Below are 23,726 nucleotides of genomic sequence, written 5' to 3' on the forward strand. Positions count from 1 at the left end.
GATTGTTAAGGTTTCTGTGTTCAGTAGTAGTGGCCTAGAGCAGGATGTGCTTATGGTGTGAAAGTAATAACCTCTATGTGTCTTCCTCTCAAACTTCATGCCCTTTGAGTAAGTAGAGATACTGGCTCATAGTTTAACTTCTGCTGTTTTTGCATTCTCAACCTGTTCAGTTCAGTCGCTCAGTTGTGTCTGACTCTTTGTGACCCCAAGGACTACAACATGCCAGGCTTCCCTGTCCATCACCAACTCCCGGAGTTCACCCAAACTCACGTCCATCGAGTTGGTGATGCCATCCAGCCATCTCATCCTCGGTCGTCCCCTTCTCCTCCTGCCCCAATCCCTCCCAGCATCAGAGTCTTTTCCAATGAGTCAACTCTTCGCATGAGGTGGCCAAAGTACTGGAGCTTCAGCTTTAGCATTATTCCTTCCAAAGAGCACCCAGGGCTGATCTCCTTTAGGATGGACTGGTTGGATCTCCTTGCAGTCCAAGGGACTCTCAAGAGTCTTCTCCAGCACCACAGTTAAAAAGCATCAATTCTTCGGTGCTCAGCTTTCTTCACAGTCCAACTCTCACATCCATACATGACCACTGGAAAAACCATAGCCTTGACTAGACGGACCTTTGTTGGTAAAGTAATGTCTCTGCTTTTGAATATGCTGTCTAGGTTAGTCATAACTTTCCTTCCAAGGAGTAAGCATCTTTTAATTTCATGGCTGCAGTCACCATCTGCAGTGATTTTGGGGCCCCCCCAAGTAAAATCTGACCCTGTTTCCACTGTTTCCCTATCTATTTCCCATGAAGTAATGCGACCAGATGCCATGTTCCTAGTTTTCTGAATGTTAAGCTTTAAGCCAAATTTTCCCTCTCCTCTTTCAAGAGGCTTTTTAGTTCCTCTTCACTTTCTGCATGTAGCTTACTTAGATTCATGTCCATCAAGTCGGTGATGCCGTCCAACCATCTCATCCTCTGTCATCCCCTTCTCCTCCTGCCTTCAATCTTTCCCAGCATCAGGGTCTTTTCCAGTGAGTCAGTTCTTCGCATCAGGTAGCCAAAGTATTGGAGTTTCAGCTTCATCATCAGTCCTTCCCATGAATATTCAGGACTGATTTCTCCAACTAATGAACTGCAGATTTAGCCTTCATTTATTTCCTGAAGTCCATGTCATTTCTGTGTTCCTTCAGTTATTAAACTCTTTTTGATAGTGGTAAAATACACATTTTACTGACTTCTAGAAATGTTTTATCATATACTTTTCAGACTTTAAGTCATCTCAGTCAAGTGTACTCAACCATGTTTTAAATAAATAATAACTATTTTAGATCAAAATTTCTGGAAAAAGGTGCTGACTAATGTAAACCATATTCAAGACACTATCGAAGGGAATGGAACCCGCTCTAGTATTCCTGCCTAGAAAATTCCATGGACAGAGGAGCCTGGAAAGCTACAGTCTATGTGGTTGCAAAGAGTCAGACACGACTGAGCAACCAACACAAAATCTCCTTGAAATCACACTCTTTGTGAAGTGTGTTACTGTTCCTCTGAAATAAAAACAGGAATAAATTCCAGACTTTATTACATTACATTGGCATATATATTATCATTTATGGCACACTTTTATGTTCTATCTGTGCCCATGATTATTGCTTTATTGGCATTGTTATAAAATTGTGGTATACAGTGGAATGCAAACTTTTGTGAAATTAAAATAAGCCAACAATAGGATTGTGATTTAACATTTAGAACAGAATGGTTAGATCATCCTTGTTGGTCAGTGTAAGCAAATAATAGGGGAATTTCCACCTTTCCCCCCTTTTTTCTTTTTTTATGTTTCAGTTGGTAAGGGACATTGTTACATACTGAGTATTATGTGAGATGCTTAGGTTATCAGCCACAGCATTGGGAATCTTTCTGTCATGCTGAGGTTTTTCATTTGAATTTGTTATGGCATTTGCTGTAAATAGGATTTGACCTGTATAATCAAGATATACTGTAGTATGTTATTTCTTATTAGTAGTTTTTTTTTGGCTTTCATGTCTACAGTCTTTGTGTTCCAGCCCATGCTTATTATATTCTTAATAGGCAATGTTTGGATGTAAAAATTTCAAGGCTCTTAAGATCTCTTAAAAAAAGATCTAGTGTTTTTTGTGCATGCTTCATATGTTAAGTATGTCACTTTATAAATGAGATATGTTAGGCATTTGGGACTGGGAGGAGTCAAGGGGTTTCCTTTACATCATGCAGTACATAAGTGAACTAAAACTTTCTTCTCTCATTTCCAATAGCATTTGACTAAGACATGAAGCGCATTCACAATACTGTGTTCAGAATTCTCCACAGAGTTGAATTCTTGTGAAAAGCCCCCCAAATATAAGGAGCAAATTAGACATATCCTAATATTTTTTATTTTTAATAAATTAAGTAAGTAAATAAAGCAAAATGGAAGCAAGCACTTTAGTCTGTTTGTCCTTTTCACAGTTTTGGTGGGGTGTAGACCAATGTTTTCCATAAATATAATCCTCATGTTCCCTAGTAATTGACATTTTCCTCTTGATACTGCTCATGTTAGTTAAACTCATTTTATGCAAAGCTGAAATTGATAAATGTAAAGGCATTCCATAAATATTGGGTAATTTGTCTTTTCCAAAACTTTTCTAATACCCACTTTGTGTGCAGCAAAAACCTTAATTGTAGTAGTACCATTCGATACATCTAGTTTATTAGGAAGTTCAAAGGGTTAGAATTATATTTATAATTAAGTTTCATCTCCTTAGAGGGAGGAAACTTTATTGGTGGAATAACATTTATTATTGTAATTGTTATTGCTTGAAAGGTTTAATTTTACTGTACATTGCAATCACTTATCCACCATCATTCTCATGAAGTTCTATAAAGAATACTTTGTATTTAATACCTTTGCTCTTAAATAACACCAATAATTTCATTTTCCTTTGGGGTATATAGCTGTTTCCAGCCTACTCAGTGTCATGTCAGGGCATAAAATCATCTTGACGGAAAGTTCTAAATTATAAATAGTCTCATAATGACATTCAGCTTGGGCGATACATTTATAAAAGGAGTTATTAAGGAAAATGTCATTCTAACCCATTACTATAACTAGAATCCTTCACACTTTTGCAGCCATCTTTTGGTACAAAAATTTGGTAAGATTTGCATATATAAGCATTTAAACAGGATTTTAAATTGATAAATTTAAAGACATAAAAGAGATGTTGGATAAATGGTTTTCTGGAATTTTCTAAAACTTTTCTATCACAAATACATCTTAATCATGTTTTCTCCCTGTCGTGATCACTGAAAGACTGGAGTATTAAGACTCCAAGGTGTTGATATTATTCAGATAGCATAAGCACAGGAAGTATATTGATAAAAGAAAAATATATAGTCAAAATGTATATGAGAAAAGAAAAAAGAATCAGGTTGATTTATCTCATTGTTACAAGCAACTTCAGAATATTGGGTATTGAGTAAAATTCTGTAAACACTTTTTTCTAGTGTAAATGTTGATTATTAATTACTTAGGATTAGTGTTCTGACTTCTAAATACCCAGTTAATTCTACCCTACTGGCACATTTAAATCTTACAAGAATCTACTTTTAATCCAAAGCATAGTTTTGTTTAAACGAAACTACATTTTTTCAAAAAATTTGTAACTTTTAAATAACTGTATTTTATAAATCATCTTTATATTTTATACTGCTTGTGTATCAGGCCATTTCAGCACCTGAAAATAGGGATAGTTAAGAGACAGTGAATGGGAAAACCAGAGGGTTGTAGCATTTGTAATGTGAGTTCATGTTTGTACAGCTACACTTTACAAGGTTAACCTTGTTACACTTGTTACCATAAACATCTAAAGCATTGCTGAGTTGAAGCTGGCTTTGTGAAGGTGTCAGTGTTAGATTAATAGGACATTTAATCATACACACACACTGTGTGTGTGCTCAGTGGTAAAGAATCTGCCTGCCAATGCAGGAGACTCAGGTTTGATCCCCAGGTTGATAAGATCCCCTGGAGAAGGAGATGGCAATCCACTCTAGTATTCTTGTCTGGGAAATCTCATGGACAGAAGAGCCTGGCAGGCTATAGTCAATGAGGTCTCGAAGAGTTGGACATGACTTTGTGACTAAGAAACAACAAAATACATGACTCTGTGACTAAAAAACAACAAAATATATAAATAAATCCATACATACATATGTGTGTGTAATGAATGTCTATAAATACATAGCCATTCATTTTACTTAAAAGTCCTATCCCTCAGTTCAGGAGTTTGTAAACATTGTTGCTTGGCACTACTTAGGGGGCCCCAAATTACCCAACCACCTTGCTGATCCCTACTTCACTCTTCTAATTCAGTTTTTAATCACATCATCTTCTTTGATCTGAAATCCTTCTCAGTAGAGACATTTTCTTACAAGCTTCTGCCAGTTTAGCAACATTTATTCCTCTTTTAGTCATGTCTTGAAAACAGTGTAATAGGTTTATTCTTCTCTTTCTCAGTTTCTGTCTCTTAAAAGTGATTTCTGTCAGAGGTTCAGTATTCTGAGATGTTCTCTATGCTACCTAATCACTTTAGCCACTTAGCTTTGATACTGCCTGGTGAAAAATAAAGTTGTACTGGAAAACGTAGGTCAATTCGTTAGATTTCTCGTTTTCCTCATTCCCCCATAACATGACTCAAGGATATGAGACAGTATAATGTTTTTAGCTTTCTTTTGAAAAGCGTTATATGGACAAGTTTAAACTACCATAATTTCTGATATTTTAAGAGAATTCTGCCGTTTGTTCTAGATTAAAATTAGTTGCTCAGTTGTGTCCAACTCTTTGCAACCCCATGGACTGTTTGCAACCTGCTAGATTAGACTCCACACTTATCAAATAATTTTTATGTTGATATTTAGCAAGAGGGGAATGCAAGTCAATTAATTTGATTTATTTAGAAAATACTATTACCTAAGGATGGAGAAGGAAATGGCAACCCACTCCAGTACTCTTGCCTAGAAAATCCCATGGACGGAGGAGCCTGGTGTCCATGGGGCCACAAAGAGTTGGACACGACTGAGCAACTTCACTCACTCATTACCTAAGGAAAAGGCAACCCACTCCAATATTCTTGCCTTGGAAATCCCATGGACAGAGGAGCCTGGCGGGCTATAGACCACGGGGTCACAAAGAGTCTGATATGACTGAGCAATTAACACTTTCTGTAATATGCCAGGCACTATGCTTGCCACTCAGAGTAACAGTGGTGAAAGATATCTTCAGAGGAGCTTATAACCTAGTGAAGAAGATGGTTAAATATACTTAACCTGTTTTTGGTTGGTGAATTAAATTGACAAGTAAATAATTTTTTGTTCCTACAACAGAATCTTAATGACCTTAATACATCCCTGGTCTGAGGGTTTTCATTTCACTCCTTTCTGTGAACTTTTTCTCTTTCATCATATTTTTAATGTGATCTTGAGTAAACCATAAAATATATTTATAAAGTCAGCAATAATGTCTGTTGATAAAGCATTTTGATATCTTCGGGGGTGGGGAGTTCTGGATCAACGGAAATATTATCCTTTCAACAAACTTGTTCTGAGTATATATGATTGAAGCACTGTGTGCCAGGCTTAAAGAAAAATCAGATGATAGAGTAGGTCTAGGAGCTGACAGTACAGTGTATCGGATGGAAATATATCACATTGTATTTCCAGAATATTCATTTTGAAGACTATGCCACACCATTTCATGGGGAGAGAAGTCCTCAACAGTCCCCTTCTACCAGTGTTGACAATAAATATCATTTCATTATTACCTCAATATGAACCATATGTGATATAAAATTAAGTATAAACTCTTTATACTTTTATTTCTGATGACCATAATAAATCTAACAGAAACAAGCTGTAAAATCAATAAAAATGCACACTTACCATATTAATTTAATGTTACTGATGAGGTTATTTTCCTGAAACTAACTGTTGGTCACAGTGTGCATGTGATCCTGACAGTTATAGTACGGATTTTCTTTGAGTTTGGCATGCTTATAGGGCCATGTGCCCTCAGATGACTCAGTTTTCCCAACACACTTTTCTGACCCACTGGAAAGCTTCCTTGTACAGTGTGGTGTTAGGTCATGTAACCTTTGTTTGGTATATCATTTACATATTAAACCTCTTTATGTTCTGATTTCTCAGCCTGCACAAATTAAGAACTACTTGGCTCCAAAACAGTGGTAAACACTTCGACAAATGTTGGCACCAGTATTGTATAACGATACTTCATTATGAGATAGCCATCAGATTATCAGAATCTACTTCTAGTAAAGCCTTTAAGATTTTTGTGGAAGTAAAAACTGAAAATTAAAAGATATTATTGAATACTCATGGGATCCAAAAGATAACTCTCAAAGATTTGTTGGACTCCAGTTTGAGAAATATTATAAAATGTGTAATTTATACATACACATAGACAATATATATTTGGCATAAATGAATAGAAATCTAACAACTGTTATACAAGTCATAATACAGGCACGGTGTGGATATAAATCACTACATTTTTAAATCAAGTTAACTGTTGAATGATTTATTTTGTATGTACAATCTAAGCACTTAATACAACTCTGTGACTTTAAATTAGTTTTTCTTCTTGGTGTTTTTGAGTGTTTGTATCTTTTTCATAAAAATTATAAAAATAAGATTTTGTTGGATGATACTAATAAACATGGATTCAGAATAAAGCAAGTTATTGCAAATCATTCATATAAGGGATGATATCATTTATTTTTAATAAAAAGCAATAGAATTGTATTGGCCTCAGGATCAAAATAGTACCAGTCATCACTAGTCATTCTCTTTACTGGGTAAGGTAGATAAGGAAATTTTTGTGTGTGTGTGTGCACGCGCGTGGCGTGAGCATGTGTATCATATGTAACAGGAGGCTTTACTAATCCGCAGTCACACCAACAATCCCTTTCTAGGTCTAAGATATTCCTGTTTCCCACTGAGCCAAGTCTGAACTTCTCAAGTCTTCATCAGTAGCTCACAAGATAAATCACTGCTTGTTTAAAAATTAAGCTGATGGGCACTGTTTATAATAGCCAGGACATGGAAACAACCTAGATGTCCATCAGCAGATGAATGGATAAGAAGGCTGTGGTACATATACACAATGGAGTATTACTCAGCTGTTAAAAAGAATTCATTTGAATCAGTTCTGATGAGATGGATGAAACTGGAGCCAATTATACAGAGTGAAGTAAGCCAGAAAGAAAAACACCAATACAGTATACTAACACATATATATGGAATTTAGAAAGATGGCAATGACGACCCTGTATGCAAGACAGCAAAAAAGACACAGATGTGTATAACGGACTTTTGGACTCAGAGGGAGAGGGAGAGGGTGGGATGATTTGGGAGAATGGCATTCTAACATGTATACTGTCATGTAAGAATCGAATCGCCAGTCTATGTCTGACGCAGGATACAGCATGTTTGGGGCTGGTGCATGGGGATGACCCAGAGAGATGTTATGGGGAGGGAGATGGGAGGGGGGTTCATGTTTGGGAACGCATGTAAGAATTAAAGATTTTAAAATTTAAAAAATAAATTAAAAAAAAAAAGAACACACACAAAATTAAGCTGATGGTTTTAGGGTGAAAATGCTAAAATGCAGATGGATACAAATAAAACAAGGGAATCAAGATGTCTATTCCCAGCCAATTCTCTTCAGTCCATAAATGCTGGAGAGATGTTCTGCTTTTAGCACCAAATATTACTGTGTTTGTTACTTGTATCTTGGTCATTAGTTATCAGAAAGGAACATACAAAGCTATGAAAATTAAGATGTGTTTTGATTTAAGCATATAAATCTACAATTTTAATTTCTTAATCTGAGCTTCTCTGAGAACAAACAAGAAATTCTTGTTACTTCGTGGTTTAAATTCTTCAAGGATCCTACCATGATGAGAGGACCGTTATGAATTTTCTCATGATAATTTCATTATATTCCGTCATTGCACTTTATGTTTCAGTGGTGGCGACTTGTTTTAGTTCTTCTGTGCTATACTGTGAACTCTATGAAAAAAGTCCTAGAACCTGCGTAATACCAAGTATGCAGTAGGACTTCAATAAATTTTTAAATTAATTGAGCTAATTAGATGAATCTGGGCAAAGCACTTTGGCAATGGGTAAAAGTTTCCTGCACTTTTAGTGTTTTCTAGAGCAGAACAGTGAAGCCTAGAGGTTAGAAATGAGTTAGAAAATCAGAAACTCCAGGTTTTGTGCCAACTCTGTATAGTTGAATTCAATTTAACACGCATTTATTGAGTAATCATTTTCTGCTGTTCATGAAGTTTGGTAACTCGTATGGTTAGCAAAGCCACTGTTTAATATGTGTAGAATAGTGAGAGAAATGTAAGGAATATAAGAAATATTTCAACTATTATGCCTAAGTCTGTGTGTTTGTGTTTAATTTGGACTCCAGAGACAACTTGTAAAGACAAGAGCATGACTACTTCAAATTTTCTTTTGAAAACTGAGTCATAGATGTTGCATTTCAAGCCAAGTAAAGGTTTGATTATTTTATACTTCACGGCTTTTTAAAATTCCAGTTGCTATAACAACTTTGATATTTCTTTATTATTTTTAGCACTTCAGTTGCCATAACAATAAGATATCTTAAAAAATAGCAATTTTCTTTTATAAGGAAAAAATCTCTTTCAATTAAAAATGAATTTGAATCAACATTTCTTTCCTATAATGTGAACCCATTATTTAAAATGAAATTGTGCTGTTCTATTTTCATATAATTTTAACAGACTTTCCCCAGAAATGTTTTAAGGTTTAACTTTTCCTTCTATGTTTTTATTATACAAAAATTAAAGGGAGGTGACTGTATTGAACCCATTCTGGGAGATAATATTAATACTTGATGGGATTTCATTGATATAAAATTTAAATTTCCAAATTTGTTGTTATACAAAGTAATAAAAGAACATGAATGAATGATAGCTCTTATGTGAATGTTGTAAGAAAGGTTGGAATTTCCTTTTTTCCTATGTTATTTTTCAGTGTATTTATTATGTCTATTGCCATACTAAAATAGGCACCACTTTACTTACCTGGAAGTAACTGACAGTGCAGACCTGACCTATGACACTTTATTCATAGAGCAGTACTTCTGTTTACTGTTGGAGGATAACATTCTTATAAGCTTAGTTTCTGATATTTAATCCTGTAGAAAATTAAAGACAGCAAGTTAAAAGAGGAAGGAAGAATCCTGCTATATTTATATATAAAAATAGGGATCTATGTATTCTTTTCTGTGCAAATAGAGTCAGAAAATATAGGGATGCATATATACAATTTAGTCTCTTATAGGTACCTAATTGCTCGTAAAAATTAAATAAGTTTCTCTTGATTCAGTATACATGTATGTTGAATCCAAATTTTGATTTGTGTTATGAGATAGTACTCTAATTGACATTACCGGTGATGATCCCAGCCTACTAGGCAAAAATTAAAGTATGTTCAGAATTCTCAATTTATTAATAAGAAGGCAGAGAAGTGGATACTCCATCTTATAAAGATTTAAATGTAAAATTGGGTAAAGTAAAACAAAATTTAAAAAATTAAAAAAGAAATATTTATCTAGGAATTGCAGGATCCTTGTAACTGAGATTTTTATGGATCAGGGTTTGGTAATTTTTATATTACTTTGTTGCTAATCACATGAATTTTCTAAGATGTGTGGTCAGGTTCAGATAATATATTTTTAATGTATATTATATTTTAAGGTCTATTTAATGTATATGTTAAAAATATATTCCTTAAAAGGATTGTTGAGAGAGATGGCAACTCAAGAGAAAAGTGAGAGTATTGTTTTTAATTCTGTAATCTCAACAGGTTACTGTGGGCATGGTTTCTTAAGGAGAAATGAGTAAACAAAAAGCCTGTGAAGAATGTTTAACTTCATTATCAGTGAGAATTGAGTGAACTACCCTTATGTGCTTTTTCGGGTTTACTTTAATTCCTAATTTTCATAACCGACTTTAAAAAAGTTAACTATTATCTCAGTTTTACATATGGTTACATATGGAAACTGAGATATAGGAAGAAAATGATGTAGCTAAGGTCTTACGGCTATTAAGTGCTGTAGCCAGTGTGAACCCAAATCTGGCTGATTCTAAAGCCTATATTTTCTTCTCTAACTCACAGTCTTCAAACTAAATAGATGTTTATTAAAAATAATAACATAACTTGGAGAAATGTGAGGGAAGATCATACTGTACATGGTTGTATTTTATTGCTCTGCATACTGCTTTTGACCAATTAATTTGATTTTAATTATATATTTGAGCGTTCTCCCCACTGAGTTAAGCATGCACATAAATTAGTATTTTGTTTGTCCATTTTCCTTTGTGACTGACTATGAATAATGGATTGTCGTGAAGGTTTTGCTTTCTCAGCCAGCTGTCTTAGACCCTGGCTAGCTAAGGCAGTCTCAGAGTGTTGTGAACTGGCATTTAATAAGAAGCCTCTTCTCACTTAGTGTCTCACTTGCATCTGGACTGTTGTGTCTATGAGTGCAAACAGTGAGCAGTGAGTCAGGGATAATGATTGAGAGTGTGTGAAAGTAGACACAGGCTGAATGTACTTATTCTGTTCAGCAGTTTCTGTTCTTTCAGACATTTCAGTAGCCTATTTATTCTTAATGGGACATTGCTTCAGAGAATTCTGGTGTTTTTCTTTTTCAACATCAATGTATACGATTTCCTGGCAATGCCTTTAAATGCACTCAAGTAATTTAGGTCTCTAATTTGATGGCTTTGCACCAAAATGGGAGCACTTGAAAAAAGCAAGTGTAATCATCTTTATCATTCTCTTCAGCTGTAACTTACATACACAGTAAACACACACACACATACACACCCCTCTTACACAGCAGCCATGTTCTTATTTCTTTCATCAGAGTTTTTCCTGTTGCAGAACTTCATTGTATGGGCAGTTTGGGACTCCATTCTTTTAAGTCATCTGTTTGCTTATCTTTATGCCAATCTTAATTATTGTGGCTTTATAATAAGTTTTGAAATCAGGTTGTGCCAGTCCTCCACATTTTTTTCTAATCTTTCCCTTAGATTGTTTTTGCTGTCCTGGGTCCGTTGTGTTTATATATAAATTTTAGAATCAACTTCTTAGTTCTACCAAAAACCTTCTTGGATTTGAATTGGAATAGCAATACATCTGTAGATCAGTTTGAGAAAAATTAACATTTGTAACAATATTGAGTCTTCTAATTTGTAAATATTATATCTCTCTCCATTTACTTAGGACCTTTTAACATTTTTTCAGTGACATTTTGTAGTTTTTAGGGTAGAGGACACACATGTCTTTTATTAAGTTTATTAATATTTTCTGTATTTTGATACTGTTGTAAATAGCTTATTGTTTTAAAATTTCATTTACTGTTCCAGGTGTATAGAAATGCAGTGATTTTTGTATATTAATCTTGTTTCTGAAAAAATTTATTCATTAGTTCTGATGGGCTTTTGGGGTAGATTTTTGCGGGGTCTTTCTTTTATATATATATGACTTCCCTGGTGGCTCAGACGGAAAGCGTCTGTCTACAGTGTGGGAGACCTGGGTTCAATCCCTGGGTCGGGAAGTTCCCTGGAGAAGGAAATGGCAACCCACTCCAGTACTCTTGCCTAGAAAATCCCATGGATGGAGGAGCCTGGTGTCCATGGGGTCGCAAAGAGTTGGGCACGACTGAGCGACTTCACTTTCTTATATATACAGTCATGTCTTTCTTTTCCTTTATCACTAAACTATTTGTCATGCCTGTTGTACTGGTCGAGACTTCCAGAATATTGTGCATGGATGTGGTGAGAGCAGACGTCTTTGCCTTGTTTCCAGTTTTAAAAGGAAAGCATTTACTCTTCCACTACTAAGGATTATGTTAGCCGTGGTCTTTCCCATATAGTGTCTCTGTCAGTTTGAGGAAATTTTTTTCTGTATTACCACTAACATTTGGTAAATATATTTAATAGCTAACAACTTGCCTCATAATAAATGAACTTAATCTATAAGCTTGTTTTCTGTTCTTGAAGGGTCACAGAATCAGTGGATTCTAAGATGTCCCACTTTATATTCATTTTTTTTTCTCTTGGTGCTTAGACTAAGTTGCTTTGATACTACATTTGATAGTACATTTAAAATACATTTATACTATATTTTGCAGCATTTTTTTATTCTTAAAATGATGATAATCGTTATCTCTCGCTAGATAGGATTTTTCAAAGTGGCAGTCAAGTATGCGTATTGAATTGGATTTAGGTAGAGGTATAGATGAATAATGGGCTTCTCTGATAGCTCAGCTGGTAAAGAATCAGTCTGCAATGCAGGAGATCCTGGTTCGATTCCTGGGTCAGGAGGATCCGCTGGAGAAGGGATAGGCTACCCATTCCAGTATTCTGGCCTGGAGAATTCCATGGACTGTATATGGTTTCTTTCAAACCACAGTGGTTTGAAAAGAGGCCTCTCTAGTCCATGGGGTTGCAAAGAGTCGGACTCTACTGAACAACTTTAATAAATAAATAAATGAATAATATTTCCCTTTATTTGAATATATTAGGAGGGATGGATTTTATATATATATATATATGTGGATTTTATATTCATATATATATATGAATTAACTAAAAGAAACCATGATGTCATAATCAGCAGCAGGTATAAATATCCTGTGGCAAGTAGGGAACATAGTAAATATGTGTGGAATGAGGAAAGGGTGGAGTGGAGGCACGTAGAGCCAGTTTGGTGGTGGTGGTGATGCTGGTTTAATCACTAAATCGTGTCCGACTCTTGCGACCCAATGGGCTGAGGCGCTCCAGGCTCCTCCGTTTATAGGATTTTCCAGGGAAGAATACTGGAGTGGATTGCCATTTCCTTCTCTAGTAGCCTAATTAGCTAATCCTAAATAATAGAAAAGAGAAGTTAGATTGAATAGATATACAGAGATCAGATTTTGTAGGACCTGTTAGGGCAGTATGAAATGGCTGAAGCTTTTTCAGTGAGCATGGTACCATCTAGTTTGCATTTTGAAAAGAATATTTTGTCTGTTTTGCCCATAGTGGTTTGAAAAGAGGCCACAGACCACTTGGGAAGACCAGATTGAAAGCCTCTGTAGTAGTCCAAACACACGATGATGGCTAGCTGGCTTAGGGTAGTGACAGAGGAGGTGGAGAAAATGTAATAGGTGGGGAGGAATAGTTGAAGACATAAGTAAATTCTGAGTCCATACACCTTTTTGTATCTTTTAAAAATAAGCTTAAAAAAACTTTACATTATCTTCTGTCCCCCCCCCCCACAGTATTGGTTTTGCATTTCTCCTTGATAATCATTGCCTACTGTTTATGCTGTTTACCACCAGTGGCTAATGCTTCTCTCTTCTTTTGCTGTTTAACCCTTATTGAGTTGTTGCTTGAGTTGCTTAGATGTCTAATGAAATATTGATTCATATTTGAATTTTATATGTGCAAAGGTTGAACATATAAAACATATATAAGGTCTGAATGAAAAATTAAACATCTGTGATGTATCATCTCAAGAAGTTCTAACTTTCAGCTGTTACAAGTAATTCTGTAGTAATCCCAAATAAAGATTCCTCTTAGATATTTCCCAGCCAGTGTTCATAAGTTGAAAGGAGAGGGGGGTGGTTGATAATGACTAATAAGAATGGCAGTAATAAAACATCTAATGACCCTTAAAATGAAGAGAATTATGCATAATATAAAAACAGAGCGCTTTATGTAATGAGCTGTGTAAATAAATGCTATTAGTGCTGTTGTTATTAGAGCTTCACTTTATAAATTAGTTTCTGTTATAATCAGTTCAGAAAAAAAGAATAGAAGGGAAGGAAAGTGAGGGGCCAGTAGTAAGAGTCAGTCTCAGGAAAGATGAAACTTACCTTATCAGAACTCCGGAAGCTGGTTTTTTGAAGTTGGTAGAAGAAAAGAAGGAAGCTTGGTGGGTCAAATCTATTGCTCCTTGAACTCTCCCTCCCATATAATCATATACCTTTGAATGCATGTACAGCTAGGGATTATTTATATTTTTCTTAGATGTAAGTCTCTACCAGTGATTATTTATTGGAAATAAATGGGTCAAAGTGATCTAGTGTTTGAATATCTGTAAGTGACATTTTGGTCATTTCTCTGATTTTTAAAAAATAGTATTCAAAACTTGAAAAATAATGTATAGTGTATACTTTTAAAATGATTTTTTAAAGATTTTTTTTAGATAAGGCCACTTTAATAATTAGTAATGTTTTATTTCTCAGTGTTTTCGTCAGAAACCTTCGTATTTAACTCTTTATGTGAAATGTAGGACCTGTCTACAGTCATGAATATTTATCATCTATAATTTTTATTTTGAATATTTATTATTATTGTGAAAGAAAGTTTTAGTTAAGCCAAATCTTGTTTGATTTTAATGTTTTTATGTGTCCCTAAAAGTCAAAATCGGAGAAGGCGATGGCATCCCACTCCAGTTACTCTTGCCTGGAAAATCCCATGGATGCAAAAGCCTGGTAGGCTACAGTCCATGGCGTCACGAAGAGTCGGACATGACCGAGCGACCTCACTTTTCATTTGCATGCATTGGAGAAGGAAATGGCAGCCCACTCCAGTATTCTTGCCTGGAGAATCCCAGGGATGGCAGAGCCTGGTGGGCTGTCGTCTATGGGGTCGCATAGCATCGGACACGACTGAGGCGACTTAGCAGCAGCAGCAGCAGCAAAAGTCAAAATGCTTCCCTGTAAAATAGAACTTTTCTAGCCTTTTGTATTAATTTCTCATTTAAATGCTTTCTTCTGCAATCACCCTCTGTGTTTTTTCAGTCTTTTAATTTTCTTGAGGCTTTCAGTGACTAGGTCAGTGATCTATCTCTCTTGGTAAATGTCACATTGCACTTGAAAGTATGTGGGTTATTTTCAAATAGTTTTTGATATTGGTTTCTAACATAATTCCACAGAGACAACAGAATAGACTTTGTATAATTGCAGTACCTTTAGACCATGAAATTTTTGCACCTTGTTTTATGTACCTAGGTATGTTCCAGTGTCTTCTGGTTTATCGTCTATGGGAACTCTTTTACCTTGCTGTTGTGTGAAAATTGTATATATCTTAATTATGTTGAATAGGTTCGTACTGCATTTCAGATCTACTATATACTTCTGCTTTTTAATTTCTTCTGTTAATTTTTGATAGTTTGATATTGAAATGCCAATTAAAAATTTAATTTATCTACTTAAAAAATGGTTGTAATATAGAGTAGAACTGTATGTGACTTTTTTCTGTCTTTTCCAAGTCTCTGGTAAATGTGTTGTCATACTTTCATAATTTAAAAATATTTACAAAATCTGTTTTCAAATCTCAGCATGGTACTCTTTCTAAGATTGTTATTCTAACTTATTTTATAAATTTTTCTGGTAATGAGAAATGTGGTTTCTTAATTTCACCTAACCTCATGAAGATTTTAGCAATGATACGGTCTTCCTGAAAGTTAGTTAAAAATTAAGGAAAAAATAGGGTCCTGTGGTTTCGAAATCATTTTTTGAAATCCGAAAATAATTGTTCTTAGACATTTTCTCAATAGCTGCTCTAAGTGGAAAACAGAGAGAATGAGGGAGGGGTTCATCAAAATGGTTTTAAGAATGACAATTTTGACCTGTGTACTTCCTAGTTTCATGACTGTTAGTAAGCAAATTACACTTACTTTCTCTAGGTACCGACTCTCTTCCTTTGGAAGATGATAATGATGGGTGTCCACTTCATATGGATTTAGCATTTTTACTGAGAAAAAAATGTAAAGCATATAGCATAATGTTTGGCACATAGAATATGCTCTACATGTTGGTTATCTGTTTTCATTTTAAATTTCCTGATTCAATTCTGAAATAATGTATAAATGAATTCTAAATCACTTCTAAGAAAGTTGCTGACCTTGTAAGAAATTTTTTTTAAAATTGGGAATGTTTGTCTATAGTAAGTTAAAATAAGTGGAAATGGTTTTAAACATCCATTATGTAAATGAGCTTATAAGTTAGCTTTCCTCTTACTTGGGTATGAGTAGCTCAAGAAATATATGAAAAAGTTCTTTGACTCTTCAATTCTTTTTTCTACTAGGATAAAAAGTGAACTAAGAAGTCATTCTGTTTATTTCTAATGTCTACTCTTCTGAGGTCATATTTGACCTTAAATAGCCCAGCAAGTAGATTTTAGTATAGAGGTATTAGTTCCAGTGCTTTGTACAGTTAAATACATCGGATTCGGCAGTTTAGTGTGGGTGTGGCAGAGGTTGGAAAGATTATAAAGTAACTTCTATTAATCAAAATATAATATATTTTAGAGACTAAAAATAGTTGCTCTGTCACTTGAGTTCGTGAAGACTTAGATGATTTTTAATAATTAATAAGTTTTTTCTGCCAATGAGCATTAGATTACTGCTGACTTTTTAGTGTCATAGTACCTTGTGGTAGTTTCTCTACAGGGTTTAAAGGTGCATCCTAGGGTCTTTTTCCTGTCCTGCTCATAGAAAATAATCTTTACACATGCTATAAGGACAGTACCTCTAGAAATTCATACACGTCATTAATATGTTATAAGGATCGGTCAGTTCCATTGTCTTCTTTTGTCAATCTTGATCGGAGCTTGCCGAGTTTAAGTCTATAAGCCTGCATGTGCCTGGCAACTGTTACCTAGTGACAGTTTCAGCTGCAGTGGCCATTGGCTGTGCTGTTGATTGGGGCAGGAGGACCGAGTCACCTTTCTGATGGTGAGTTCTTCTGCATCAGCTCAGGGTGAGGAGGAGGAGGAGCAGGGCTTCGGCTCAGGTGCAGGCAGTGATACTGAGAGACTGTGAAGAATATACTGACAGCATCTCGGTAACTGCATCACAGTAAATTGGACTTCTGAATCAAGCAGCCCAGCCTAGCAGCTGATAAAGAGTGAATGTAGGTGAGAAGCATTGTTTTATTCCTGTAACAAGAGAACTATTTTGTGATAAGTGAAACTAGGAACGTACAAGGAGGAATATCCTGTGGATATTATTATGAAAGAAGAAAGACTTCCCTGAATGACCTGGTGGTGCACAAGAAAATAACTTTGAGAAGAATGCTTTCTTTTAAGCTCCTGCATTGTTCCTGAAGGAAATGTTTTTATTTCTAATGCATGTTATTTCTTCAAAAGGTATGATAACAAAGACTGGCAGGAGACTCTCTGAAATGCCTGTACTTTAAAAAAGACTTTTGACAAATGCTAACCTGATATCAGAATGACCTTGGAAGCCTTTTGGATGGATTCTATCCTGCCAATCTTTCAGTATTTCAAACTCTAGGATTTAAACTCATCTCGATGCTTTAGAAGTATTTTAAAACAAGAACATCTTATAACCTACCTAATGGCCCCTGTACTAATTGAGCACTTGCTCAAAATAGAGTACAGAAATAGAAGAGACATTTTCTTAACATATGGCTGCTATAGAACTGCAAATATAACAGACAAGGTAATATTTTACTTTGAAAAGATTTAGTCGAAGTAATGACTTAATGTATTAATCATTTAAAGAAAACAGAAAAGATACAGCAATATAGACTATTAAGCCTACTAGAAATACCTAAATAATAAATAATGGCAGCATTTCTAGTCAGAAGTTCAGAGCATATAGGAAAGCTTCTATTGTCTAAATTTTATATATATTTACTTATATTTGTGAGAGATAGGCGTGGTTGCAAAGGTGAGAAATAACTTTGAGCTATATATTTTATGATCATGCTCCATTATAAGGAAGGTGGCATATCAGATAATGAAGGTTATTTTTAGTTATTGATGCTGAAATTAATAGCAAAAATGATTTTGTTTTCCTTTTGAAAAGGAAAATATATAAATTACAGTGCTGGTGGTAGCATCATTAACTGTAATGTACTAAAACTGTTTTCATCTGAATGCTTAAAAAAATGCATGCAGAATTAAAACTTCAGAAGTTTGTTTTTCTATTATGTCAGTGTTGACCCATTGTGTATTATCTTCCTTATTGGAAGTATGCTTTTCTTCTTCCTCTCATGAGAGTTATAGGGCAGTCTGGAGTCTGTTACCACTCTTCTGCTCCTTTGTGCCCAATAGAGATGAATCTTTTAGAATTAATCTTGTTGGAGAAGGAGATTCTTAGCTTTTGAGATAAAAGAGAGAGAAATGGATCATAAAGTTGACCCACCAGCATCAAACCCTGAACTGAGCCAAAAGACACTATTTAGCCCAATGAACTTTTTCTGAGGTTTCCAACCAAATTTGTGATTTTAATTAAGTTCTAAAATTTGAATCCATTTCTCCTGACAGATGAAACAGGAAGCCTGAGACTATTTAAGACTTTTTTTTCCTCCTCGTTCTTCCTAGTTTATCCCTAAGAAACTACATTTCTGAAGAGAACTAATGGCCCACAGGAGCTTTTCTTTCCTTGGCAATTGCTTTTTTCCTTTTACAGATTTAATTTTTCATAGTGCAAGATATTATTAAGAAGTCCGTTTTCTCTAGAAGTGCCTTGTGTCTGCAAAAAGTTGTTTGAAAGCATCGGAGGAAGCTAATTGGTGACCTGTTTTTCACCTCCTTTCTAGCTTATTCCTCTTCCTTCCCCCTCAAAGCCGAGGTGTGTTACTGCTGCACCGAGGCTGATGAAGAGACTTGAGTACTCCCCGGGATGCTCAGCTGTGACAGAAGCACTGCCACTGTCTGCTGAAGCTGACGCTGAGACCCTCATGGGCAGAGTTTAGCAGATGCTAGGCAGGGTACCTGCTTGCTGTAGCTAGAGCTGCAGGTCCTTTTAATTCCAAGCCATGAATGATTCCAGGTGGACTGAATGGAGGATCCTGAACACGAGCAGTGGCATTTTGAATGTGTCTGAACGTCACTCCTGCCCACTTGGATTTGGCCACTACAGTGCAGTGGACGTATGCATCTTCGAGACAGTTGTCATTGTCTTGCTGACATTTCTCATCATTGCTGGGAATTTAACGGTCATCTTTGTTTTTCATTGTGCTCCACTCTTACACCACTATACGACCAGCTATTTCATTCAAACAATGGCATATGCTGATCTTTTTGTTGGAGTTAGCTGCTTGGTTCCTACTCTCTCACTTCTCCACTACTCCACAGGTATCCACGAGTCGCTGACTTGCCAGGTTTTTGGATATATCATCTCAGTACTGAAAAGTGTTTCTATGGCATGTCTGGCTTGCATCAGTGTGGATCGCTATCTTGCCATCACCAAGCCTCTGTCCTACAATCAACTGGTCACCCCATGTCGCCTGAGAATTTGCATTATTTTAATCTGGATCTACTCTTGTCTAATTTTCTTGCCTTCCTTTTTTGGCTGGGGGAAACCTGGTTACCACGGTGACATTTTTGAATGGTGTGCCACCTCTTGGCTTACCAGTGCCTATTTTACCGGCTTTATTGTTTGTTTACTTTATGCCCCTGCTGCCTTAGTTGTCTGCTTCACTTACTTCCACATTTTCAAAATTTGCCGGCAGCACACCAAAGAGATAAATGACCGGAGGGCCCGATTCCCGAGCCATGAAGCGGCTGCCTCCGGAGAGGCTGGGCATAGCCCTGATCGTCGCTACGCCATGGTTTTGTTTCGGATAACCAGTGTGTTTTACATGCTGTGGCTCCCTTATATCATCTACTTTCTTCTAGAAAGCTCCCGGGTCTTGGACAATCCAACATTGTCCTTCCTAACCACCTGGCTGGCTATAAGTAATAGTTTTTGTAACTGTGTTATATATAGCCTCTCCAACAGTGTTTTCCGGCTAGGCCTCCGAAGACTGTCTGAGACAATGTGTACATCTTGTATGTGTGTCAAGGATAACGAAGCACGAGACCCCAAACCTAGGAAACGGGCTAATTCGTGCTCCATTTGAAGAAGACTCCACAGTAAATCACATGTAATCTGACAGTAGTTTTGGATTGTATTCTTGCTTCATCTGGAAATTTGCCACTAGAGAAATATTTACTTGAATAGTTGACTATGAGAGGAAGGGACTAAAAGTTTCTTTTTTTTTCTTTTTCATGAAAAAAAAAAAAACCTAAAGATATATAGAGGGTAATCTCATGAGAGAATTGTAGTGTGTGAGTATAAATATGCAGTACTAGGAAAAGGGAAGCTCTGAGGATGGAAAAGTGCCTCAGATCTTCCACAGGGCATGAGCGAAGCCCCTGGCGTCTTGTTTCTCTCTCTCTTTCTGACTGGACTCTCTCCTCTGTCTCTGCCTGTCATTCTCTTTCTTTCTGTCTCTCTCACTCTCTTCTGTGTTTGTGGAATTACTTACATAAACTGCCCTTTATAGAAAAATGCTACATATTATATATGTGGTAAAGTATAACCTTTTGCATCAAAGTGTACTTCTAAACTCACTAATCTGCAGTCCCTAAAAGGTCCCTCCATGGAGGATGCATAGCAAGCATTATATTTTATTACCTGCCACACAACCCTTTTGCTTGTGTTTTTATATCTGTAGCACAAATTTCTGCAGTGAAGAAACAGTTTTTTTGTTTGTTTGTTTCTTCTGGGTAAATGTATGCTCCCTCCTCCTTTCTAACAGCCTGCTATTATTTTTCCTCCATTTTTCTTTATCTGCATCCTTTGGTACCTTAAGCCAGAAGTGTCTTAGCTAATGAAAGAATCTATTATATAAAAGTCATAATGTTGAATGGCTTATTCCTTCTAAAAAAGTATTCTATATATTGTTTAAGATATTGTGTTAAGTATTTTTTAATGGCTTTGGGAAACATTTTTATTTGGTTTCTTTTGAAATAATACATGTGCCCAAAGTGGTGTCCTTTCTGGGGGGGCCTATAGTTAAGCTTTGTTTTTCTTTACGATAATTCACAATGCAAATGCACTCACCCAGAAGTGGGGTATTGCTCTTAAAGCCACTCAGTGTGTTCCACCTTTTTTCTGTAAAGAGTAAAATATTAGCCTTTTTATGTTAGGTCTGCAAAGCTTACTGTTGTGGTCCACTAATTATTTGTATGATAATGCATTTGCACATACTATATTTTTTACAACAAAGAACATGTAAATTACATTATGTGATCTGTGCCTAATGTCTTCTTAGCACACTATATAGATCAGTGTTGCTTAAATCGTCAACATTGGACAAAAATATGTTAAAACTTCTTTTAATAGAAAAATATTTTGTTAGTTGTTAATTAGATATTTCTATTAGACCCCTTCCTAGTGACGCTGAGAATAAAATATACTTAATTATCAAATAACAGGTAAGAACTGTCAGTATTTTCTTTTGTAATGATCTGTTTTCCCAGTCAGAGATTAAATTAACTTATTTTTTTGTGTGCTATATGCAGTTGTATAATAAATTGTCAGGGGTTTAGATGTAGCAAAATGGCATTTGGGAAATTAATAGTGAAGCAGGTATAAGTGCTAAAACATCTAAATCTTTTTTTTTTTTTTACCATAAGTTTCCTGCCAGATAGATATTTTAAAATATATATCAAACTACTGAGTGTTCTCAGCATTTTTGATTATTTTATGAAATGCATATAGTGAAATGTGCCTATGACTCTTCAAATTGGAAGCCAACAATGTTTGCACACTGGTGGTTTGACTTAGGAGGTCCTTTAGTAAAAGAAATGTCATTGTTTTATTGAGGTTGTTCTGAACCCATGTATATTTTTAAACATGTAAGAAAGGTTTAAAATAAAGAATAAAACAGTATTCTACATATTCAAAATCAGACTTTGCTTCAGTTGCTTCAGTTTAATAAAACATTTAGAATAACGGGTTACTGTTGGGAAATCAAAAATTTATTTCACATTTTTGTGGTTTGGATTGTTTACATTGATTCTCATTCCATTTGCCAGTGACATCTTGGATAAGTTGAAAGGTGCCTTCTGAGTTCAGACCAGTTTAAGGAAGATAAAGTTTGAAGAAACATAATACTAACTTTCAAGTTGACTGATACAAATAGAACCTTCAACAACGTGCGTGTTATTTGGGAATCAGATCTTGATTCCTTTAGTTTGGTATGTAAGTATAGTTAGAAAAGACTTCATACATTTTCTGTACAAAAAACCTGAGGCTATGTTTGTGGCATTTTTTCTTTTTTGCTTTTCCTCATGCTAGTTAATAATTATATGCCAGGCACTGTAAAGTTTTACGTATGTGATAACTTTTAATTCTCACTGCAACCCTTGGAGATAGCTACTGTTTTTATTCCCATACTAAAGATGGGGAAGCCAAAGAAAAGTGATTTATCCAAGGTTGGTCTCTCGGTTAGTGGTAGAGGTTCGTCCACAGTAACATAACCATTTTGCTAGCCTGCCTTTTACCCCCAAAGCCTTCAAACCTTGTACCTCTGTCTTTACCTTTTCTCTGCAAAGCTTGTTTGAGTTCTTTTTTTTTTCCCTTACCTAAATCTTTGTTTCAGTTCTTTCCTTGTGATATCATTTTCCTTGCTCTTAAAACTCTCTTTTATTAAAGTAGCAATCTGATAAGCCCACACTTAACCAGTTTAGTCTTTAATCAAACTGAAACCCTGAGACACGACATTCCCTTGATAGTCCTTTTGTTCATTTTTGTTAAGTTTTCATTGCATATCTTTTCCAAGTCTCTATAAATTTCTTTGATGATTCTTTTGAAGACAAAGGGTCGAGAAGGAAAGCTCTGTTATAGGCTGAAAGGAAAGCCTCTAGAAGGCGAGTCCTTGGTTTAGATTCTTCACTTATTTTAATGTTTTGTGGACAATGCCAGGATAAGCCATTTAACTTCCTTTTGATTTAATATGTGTTTTGTAATAAGATAATATTTATTTTGAAACTACTCTGCCTTTTTAAGATGAATATGTTTTCAGAATGGAAAGCATAACCATCATTCTTACCACTATGCTGTATTCTGTGGCAATTATCCAATTTGGTTATAGATGGCAGCCAAACAGTAATGCTGTAGTCTATTTCCAAAGGTTCTATTATCTGTGGAGTTGTTTCTAAAGTTATATAGTGTCATAAGGCTTTGTAGCCTACGAGTTTGTGAAGCCTGGACTGAAACCGGAGCCCTCATAAGCTGTTTAGCCCTAGGTAAGATACTAAATGTTCCAAGTCTTCAGTTTTCTCATCTGGATCAGAAAGATCCAGAGACTTGTACCTTCCTAGTAGGCTGGATTTAAAGATTAAATGAGATAAAGCAGTCTCTGTATTCAGCATGGCTCCTGACACATACAAAGTGTTCAAATTGTGGTAGCTGCTGTTTTATTGTCTTTGTGGCTGCCATATTTATTGCTACCAAAAGTTAAAGATTACTGTTTCTGATAAGGAAGTTGTATTTTATAACAATTCAGAGTTATATAAAATGGCATTTTTTAATTTTTTGGCCAAATCTGTTAAACTTGAATTTGGCCTAAACCCAGGCTTCCCTCATAGCTCAGGTGGTAAAGAATCTGCCTGCAGCACAGGAGACCCGGGTCTGATTCCTGGGTCGAGAAGGTCTCCTGGAGAAGGAAATGGCAACCCACTCCAGTTTTCTTGCCTGAAGAATCCTGTGGACAGAGGAAACTGGCTGCTTCAGTTGATGGGGTCACAAGAGTCGGACATGACTTAATGACTAAACCACTAGATTTTTTAAAATGTAGAAAGCTTCC

The 23,726-nt window shown here is 35.6% G+C and overlaps 2 protein-coding genes across 3 annotated transcripts in view; both read left to right on the forward strand.

Annotated features, from left to right (window-relative positions):
• RABGAP1L (RAB GTPase activating protein 1 like) overlaps window positions 1–23,726 on the forward strand; it is a 719,827-nt gene that overhangs the window by 252,821 nt on the left and 443,280 nt on the right. The gene's annotated exons all lie outside the window — the stretch shown is intronic.
• On the forward strand, window positions 18,267–21,819 carry GPR52 (G protein-coupled receptor 52). Its single transcript, XM_018060624.1, has one exon. The coding sequence runs from the start codon at window positions 18,906–18,908 to the stop codon at window positions 19,989–19,991; it is 1,086 nt and encodes a 361-aa protein (XP_017916113.1). The 5' UTR covers window positions 18,267–18,905; the 3' UTR covers window positions 19,992–21,819.

Source organism: Capra hircus, chromosome 16, assembly GCF_001704415.2.
Source record: "Capra hircus breed San Clemente chromosome 16, ASM170441v1, whole genome shotgun sequence".
Taxonomy (NCBI): Eukaryota; Metazoa; Chordata; class Mammalia; order Artiodactyla; family Bovidae; genus Capra; species Capra hircus.